Source organism: Salvelinus alpinus, chromosome 8, assembly GCF_045679555.1.
Source record: "Salvelinus alpinus chromosome 8, SLU_Salpinus.1, whole genome shotgun sequence".
NCBI lineage: Eukaryota > Metazoa > Chordata > Actinopteri > Salmoniformes > Salmonidae > Salvelinus > Salvelinus alpinus.
This window is the reverse complement of record NC_092093.1, coordinates 9,223,084-9,231,055: the sequence shown is the minus strand read 5'-3', so window position 1 is coordinate 9,231,055 and position 7,972 is coordinate 9,223,084. Positions and strand designations below refer to the sequence as shown.

The 7,972-nt window shown below is 41.7% G+C and overlaps 1 protein-coding gene across 3 annotated transcripts in view; it reads right to left on the bottom strand.

Annotated features, from left to right (window-relative positions):
- Window positions 1-327: 327 nt before the first annotated feature.
- Window positions 328-7,972, bottom strand: part of LOC139582512 (delta-like protein 4) — a 26,828-nt gene continuing 19,183 nt past the window's right edge. For 2 of the 3 annotated variants that reach the window (XM_071412583.1, XM_071412585.1), the window contains 3 exons: window positions 6,888-7,641; window positions 4,516-4,627; window positions 328-1,799 (listed from right to left, as the gene is read on the bottom strand). In XM_071412583.1, the coding sequence (XP_071268684.1) occupies window positions 1,794-1,799; window positions 4,516-4,627; window positions 6,888-7,641 (872 nt within the window). In that variant the 3' untranslated portion in view covers window positions 328-1,793. The remainder of the gene's footprint in view (window positions 1,800-4,515; window positions 4,628-6,887; window positions 7,642-7,972) is intronic. The other variant, XM_071412584.1, reaches the window with a different exon arrangement.

The window sequence follows — 7,972 nt, the reverse complement described above, 5'->3', positions numbered from 1 at the left end:
CCATATCTAGTTCAGTTACTGTAAATAGCCAGCTCCATATCTGGGTAAGTTACTGTAAATAGCCAGCTCCATATGTAGGTAAGTTACTTTATAGAGTCAGCGTATAGTTGTTGTCACGTTTGGTAAGGTTGTTGACTGTGTGTTTCAGATGAGTTAGAGAATATAGGTTTTGTGTATGGTCAAGTATAACAGTTTGGATCGTTCTATCCATAGAGTTACATATTAGAAATGGAATGTAATATGTCATGTAATAGGATCTCTGTGGTTTTACCACTCCCTTTAAAATGTATAATCACTTTGGTGAAAAACAATAGAAGAAACAGCAAAGCATCAGTAATATTTTCTATTTCTATTTCTATTAAAAAAAACACCACAAAAACATCATCTCCCTTTTCATTCACTGGCATCAAAATATTAACAAGGAATTAAAGTGTTTTATTCTTCAGAAGTTTGGTCCTTATATACAAAATAATATTATAAAACATAGAAAGAGCAGTCGTAGCATTCATCAATATTTAAATTAAACTCTGGAAATAATCATCATAAAAAAAGTACATTATTGGGTTCTGTCATTTCAGAAAGTCATTATAGGCAGGCAGTGGTATGATGTCAAAAGTAGTGCACTATATAGAAAATAGGGTGCCATTTGGGACGCAGAAAATATCAACTTGTCCGTCAGTTCCCTTCCTGTTCTCTTGGACTACTGCTTGCAACACACCTGAGTATTGCGTTTCTGTGATTTATTTGTTGCGTCTTAAATGTACACACCCTATTTAGTGCACAAAACCTCCAAATTACTGTTGATTAAAAAAGTGTATTTTCCACCTCCGTTTTTTATTTATTTTTGTAGGTCAAATGCTCCATGAAGAGACAAAGGGTTTAGTTTTTTAGCATCCAAACACACTCTTTTAGGCTTCTAGTAATTTTAGACATACAATCTTTTCACCGTTTTGCATGAAATGGAAAAGTCCGGAAAAGTCCAACCAGGTATTTTGTTTCTAGAGATTGAACGATGAGACGTTTGTTTGTTTGTTTGTTCAGTCAGACATTCATCGTTCTCAGTATGTTTGTTGTGGTTGTGGTTTCGACTGCTGGTCGGTCGTGGCTGTCAGTGGGTGAGTTTCATTGAGTTAGCTCCACCCTGGACCCTGCATAGCTGGTCAATGATGCTGGCTAAGGGTTAAAGATCAGTCGAATCTGAGGCACCTCCATTTTGATTAGTTGGCTGTCGTTAGTCACCATGATTATCCCAGGAGATAAGTCAAGGGTCAACTGAGTGCTCAGGGTTCAACAACGAGCTACGGACATTTTTCCTGTTTTACCTACTCTCTCCTCCAATCGCTGCCAAGGACAGATGAGTTCAATTCAGGTTCATTGTTTTGTTTAATGACACTCTACCAGTCCCCTCCACACCCAGTGCAGTTCAGTCAGTCATTTAACAGTTCATTTAACAGTTCATTTAACCATTTGTTCCCAGAAGTTAATAGGTGCATGACTGTGAACTGTACACATTTTGTATACAAACACTTGGTCAATGTTAAAGTTCAGTAAAGTTCAGTTTAGAGTGTTAATTTTGTCATTTTTCACAGAGGAGAGATTCCGCTCTCCTCTCTGTCTCTCTGTTTTTCTCTATGGTCCCGTCTCTCAAGTGCTCCAGAGCAGCAGTGACATCAGAAACAGATCTTCAGTCTCTCCTCAGGTTTTTTGTAAACAATCCAGAAAAATATTTTCTGCCTTTGATTGCCTTTCTCCTCCGCCTTTCTTGCTCCCTCGCTTTTCTACCTCACACAGCTTTATACCTGGGAGGAAGAGAAGAAGAACAGATGAGAGGTAAGCAGTGAGCCCTCATTCCCCTTTTCTCTATGAACTGGGAAACTGCACACATATCCCAAGATAATACCACTCATATAAGCCAATCACAAAAGTGATGTCATCTATTCTTGCTGGTATACTATCGCCATTGTGTTTTGCTTGGCAACATCCTCCCTCAATTCCACTCAGCACCTCGGTGTTAAAAGTCCAATAATGCAGCAATTTTTTATCTCAATATCAAAAATAATTTCTGTGTAATAATTAAGTACCTTACTGTGATTGTTTTCAATTAAAATGGTCAAAAATAAATAAAAAAATAGCATTTTAGCGAAGAGAAATTTCTCAAGCAAGAACTGAGCTAGAATTGTCTGGGAGTGGTCTGAGTGGAAACAGAGAAAACAATGAGCTCTTATTGGCAGAGAGGTTTGGAACTTTAAAAAAAATCTTATTGGTCTATTAACTAGTTCACCGCCTGATGATGTCACCAGGCAGGCCAAAACTTCATCCCACTGAAACAAGCAGACATTTTTGGTGGCCTTTTCAAACAGCTCTTACACTAAAAGAGTAGTATCATAATTTTCATAATTTCACAGTATTATTCCAAACTCATAGTGTGGAAATATATATAAAACATAGAGAAATCACGTTTTTGACTACACTGGGCCTTTAAGACATAGGGTTTGAGAGACACAGTAAAGCTTAAAAGGTATCAAAACTATATTCCTGTACTTGAACAAAAACGTAATCCCCTTCCTTAGACCATCAAATTGTCAGTTTGAAGAATAGTGATTTGGTACCCTTTTGTAGTTTAGAGAGAGCATTATAAGATTACTCCATCTATACTGACTTGGCAGACAGTCCTATCAGAAAGTATTCACACCCCTTGACTTATTCCACATTTTGTTGTGTTACAGCCTGAATTCAAAATGGATTAAATTGGTTTTTTTTGTCACTTAGGGTGCCGTCTTTCGGATGTTAACCCCGGTGTTCTGACTAAATTCCCAATCTGACCCTCATACCATCATGGCCAACTAATCATCCCCAGCTTCCAATTGCCTCATTTCATCCCCCCTCCTCTTCCCTGTAACTATTTCTCAGGTCGTTGCTGTAAATGAGAATGTTTTCTCAGTCAACTTACCTGATAAAATAAGGGTTTAAAAAAAACGAAAATCTCACCCATCTACACACAATACCCCACAATGACAAAGTTAAAACATGTTTTTTGAAGAAAAAAAAGTAAATACAGAAATATTTGCCCGTTATTCTTTTCTAAATGATTCAAGCTCTGTCAAATTGGTTGTTGATCGTTGCTAGACAACAATTTTCAGGTCTTGCCATAGATTTTCAAGTAGATTTAAGTCAAAACTTGAATTCACCTGACAGCAGGACAATAACCTAAAACACAAGGTCAAATCTACAGTGGAATTGCTTACCAAGAAGACAGTGAATGTTCCTGAGTGGCCGAGTTAATCTCATAGTGTCTGGTGGAAAGCAGAGTGAACCAGGTTTTCCATTAGGATTTTTCCTGTGCCATGAGTTTTTTTTTTTTATCCTGAAAAACTCCCCAGTCCTTAACGATTACAAGCAAACCCATAACATGATGCAGCCACCACTATGCTTGAAAATATGGATATTGTTAGTCAGTAATGTGTTCTATTGGATTTGCCCCAAACATAACACTTTGTATTCAGGACAAAAAGTTAATTGCTTTGCCACATTTTTTGCAGTATTACTTTAGTGCCTTGTTGCAAACAGGATGCATGTTTTGGAATATTTGTATTCTGTACAGGCTTCCTTCTTTTTACTCTGTCATTGAGGTTAGTATTATGGAGTGACTACAATATTGTTGATCCATCCTCAGTTTTCTCCTATCCCAGCCATTAAACTCTGTAACTGTTTTAAAGTCACCACTGGCCTCATGGTGAAATCCCTGAGCGTTTTCCTTCCTCTCCGGCAACTGAGTTAGGAAGGACGCCTGTATCTTTGTAGTGACTGGGTGTATTGATACACTATCCAAAGTGTAATTAATAACTTCACCATACTCAAAGTGATATTCAATGTCTGCTTTTTTTACCCATCAACCAATAGGTGCCCTTCTTTGCGAGGCACTGGAAAAACTCCCTGGTCTTTGTGATTGAATCTGTATTTGAAATTCACTGCTCGACCGAGGGACCTTACAGATAATTGTATGTGTGGGTACAGAGATGTGGTAGTCATTCAAAAATCCTGTTAAACACTATTACACACAGTCCATGCAACTTATGTGACTTGTTAACCAAATGTTTACTCCTGAACTTATTTAGGCTTGCCATAACAAAGGGGTTGAATACTTACCGACTTAAAACATTTAATCTTATAATTTTTTATTAATTTGGAAAAACATAATTCCACTTTGACATTAAGGGGTATTGTGTGTAGGCCAGTGACAGCAAATCTCAATTTTATCCATTTTAAAATCAGGCTGTAAGACAACACAACGTGGAAAATGTCAAGGGGTGTGAATGCTTTCTGAAGTCCCTGCTATATATGCCTACAGGATCTTGCTCTGGCTTTTTTTTAAATAAAATAATATGTAGTACAATGTGTGTAAAAAATAAATAAACGAAACATCACCAACCATAAATATCATTGATACTATAAGAGTGACATGAAATACTTCAGATAAGTACTTTTTTTGTAGCTGTTGTATTTTTCTTGTCTTACCTCTGTTGCTATGACGCACTCCCTCTTCTCTTCTCCTATAACAAAGACAGACTGGTAGATCTGAGAGTCTCGAGGAGAACATATCGTTGATATCCTACACTCCTCCGTTTCACTGCAAAACACACAAGTCAACACACACTGTTAGCCTACCTTAACGACACACGAGTCAACACACACTGTTAGCCTACCTTAACAACACACGAGTCATCACATACTGTTAGCCTACCTTAACGACACACGAGTCATCACACACTGTTAGCCTACCTTAACGACACACGAGTCATCACACACTGTTAGCCTACCTTAACGACACACGAGTCATCACACACTGTTAGCCTACCTTAACGACACACAAGTCAACACACACTGTTAGCCTACCTTAACGACACACGAGTCAACACACACTGTTAGCCTACCTTAACGACACACGAGTCAACACACACTGTTAGCCTACCTTAACGACACACGAGTCATCACACACTGTTAGCCTACCTTAACGACACACAAGTCAACACACACTGTTAGCCTACCTTAACGACACACGAGTCAACACACACTGTTAGCCTACCTTAACGACACACGATTCAACACACACTGTTAGCCTACCTTAACGACACACGAGTCAACACACACTGTTAGCCTACCTTAACGACACACGAGTCAACAACACACTGTTAGCCTACCTTAACGACACACGAGTCAACACACACTGTTAGCCTACCTTAACGACACACAAGTCAACACACACTGTTAGCCTACCTTAACGACACACGAGTCAACACACACTGTTAGCCTACCTTAACACCACAAAGTAGAGGGCATTTGGCTAAACTGTGTCTGTCTCTGTGTGTGTGTGTGTGTGTTTGTGTGTGTGTGTGTGTGCGTGTGTGTGTGTAGCCTACTGATGGGGGTGAAGTATGGCTCAGTAAACTGTGTGAAAATGAAGCCCAGTATTCTGACCAGTAACTGCTCATAGCTTGGAACTGAGAAAAATGGCTTTTATTTACCTTGGTTTCACAGTAACTTTATACAGTTACTGCTAACATGACCCCTCAATTTCTCCAAAACACAATAGAGGCAGGATACTTGTCCACATGATTAAGCTTGTATTTAATGTTGCAAAAAATGACATGAACACATTTTCAACCAAATGAGCAGTTACTGCCTTTTTCCAAGGAGCCTGTTGGTTGGGTCTGTTGTTAGTGGTCTTTGTGAGATTAAAAGAGCATTTTGAAATCATTAGGATCCTGCTGTATAGGGGCTTGCTGTGGATGCATGTGGGTGGATTGGGGGTTATGATTGGGCTTCGGACTTGGCTGTTGATCCTTTGGGTCCCGTGTGAGATCGGATCAAGAGTGTGTGTGTGTGTGTGTGTGTGTGTGTGTGTGTGTGTGTGTACCTGGAGGTGTACGTGTGTATACAGTATGGGTACAGATGTAGGATCTTAATTTGTGCAAGTTTGCTACAGCAGGAAAATAATCCTGCAGCAACAGGAAATGTGGATTATTATGTGGATTATAATTAATGGACATTTTTGTTGTTGAGGTCAAGTCTGAAATGTCAAAGTGGAAGTGACAAACTCAAATAGACTACAAGTTTGCATTCCCTGCAATTCTCAGCAACATAAGAGTGATCAAATTAAGATCCTACATCTGTATGGGGTTGTCACGTCTACTCCCGCTCCTTCCCTCCGGTGTTCGATGTCGCCGGGATACTAACCACCGGTCCTGGCAATCATCATTACTCGCACCTGGGATCATCATTACGCGCACCTTGGATCATCATTACGCACACCTGGCATCATCATTACTCGCACCTGGCATCATCATTACGCGCACCTTGGATCATCATTACGCACACCTGGCATCATCATTACGCACACCTGAGCTTCATCATTAAACACACCTAGACTCCATTACCTCCCCTTTATTTGGCACCTCCCTTAGGTTCCTTCCCCAGGCAGTATTGTTTCTGTTTGTTCATATCTAGATGCTACTCCTATGTTGTATCGTTCCATGTTCTTTGTGATATTAAACTGCTTCTCAACTCCCAGCGTCTACGTTACAGGGGGGGGGGGGGGAGTAGCGGCAGGGTTTAAACCATTGTATTCAGGTCCTGGTGCGACTTACAAAATGAATGAGACCGTTTTTCCCTCTCGCAGTAAACAGAACAGACTTACAGCCTATAGAAATAATATCCAGAACGCATGACCTTTCAACTTTCACACATGTACGGAAACAGTTTCCTGGAGTGTTAGTGTAGCAATGATACCAAGCGCTATAAGTAGCCTAGCCATAGGTCTCAAGGTATATCGCCATGTTTGTAGATCAAGATAGAAACCTTAATTTATAGAAACATGTACATTCTTTTACCTGTACATTCCACTCATCGGTATTTTCTCTTCTAAACACTTGTCGTAGATGTGATTTAGTCTTTTATCCTCTTGCGACTTATCATCCTTGAACTCCTTCGACTTTGCGTTGCTATAGTCCAAGTGATAGTTCTTGTGGATAAAATTTGACTTCTCTGATTCGCAGTCTACCTCCAGTACCACCTTCTGATTGGTGTTCTTCAGCTGGGAGGCGGGGATAAGGTTATCCTTCTGTACGTCTGATAGGTTGTTCATGGTCTCCCGGTCTCCTCTGTCCCTGCCCATCTGCCTGTGGATGTGTCTTAGAGCCAGCCCCACCATGCATAGCAGCACCAGAAACGCAACCAGCCCTACAGCCAGGGAAACTGCCGCCCACTGGAAGCCATCTTGGCTCTCTCCATTGATCCTCTCACCACCGACTGGCAGGGTCACTGCAAAGAACTGACAGCGGGGTCCAGTGAAGCCGGCGGGACAGATACAGGTGGTGGGGGATTTCCCCGGCCCCCCTTCCCCGGTGCAGAGTCCTCCGTTGAGACAGGGGCGCATGGAGCACTCGTCCAGGACGCGGTCACAGTTTCGGCCGGCGAACCCCGGGGAGCAGGCACAGGTGTAGTCGTTGATGCGGTCCAGGCAGGTCCCTCCGTTGGTGCAGGGGTTACCGGCACACTCGTTGATGTTGATCTCGCAGCGCTGGCCTGTGAAACCGGAGCGACAGCTACACAGACGCACGCCACCATGGATCAAACACAGACCACCTGGAGAGAGAGACACAGGGGTTCAGGGGTTTAGGGTTCAGGGGTTAGGGTTCAGGGGTCGGAGTTCAGGGGTTAGGGTTCAGGGGTGAGAGTTCAGGGGTGAGGGTTCAGGGTTTAGGGCTTAAGGGTTAGGGTTCAGGGGTCAGAGTTCAGGGGTTAGGTTTCAGGGTTTAGAGTTCAGGGGTTAGCGTTCAGGGGTTATGGTTCAGGGGCTAGGGTTCAGGGGTTAGAGTTCAGGGGTTATTGTTCAGGGGTTAGGGTTCAGAGGTCAGGGTCTTATGCATGGGGGAGAGCACACACAGGTATGCCATTATAGGACCTGTCCAGAAAC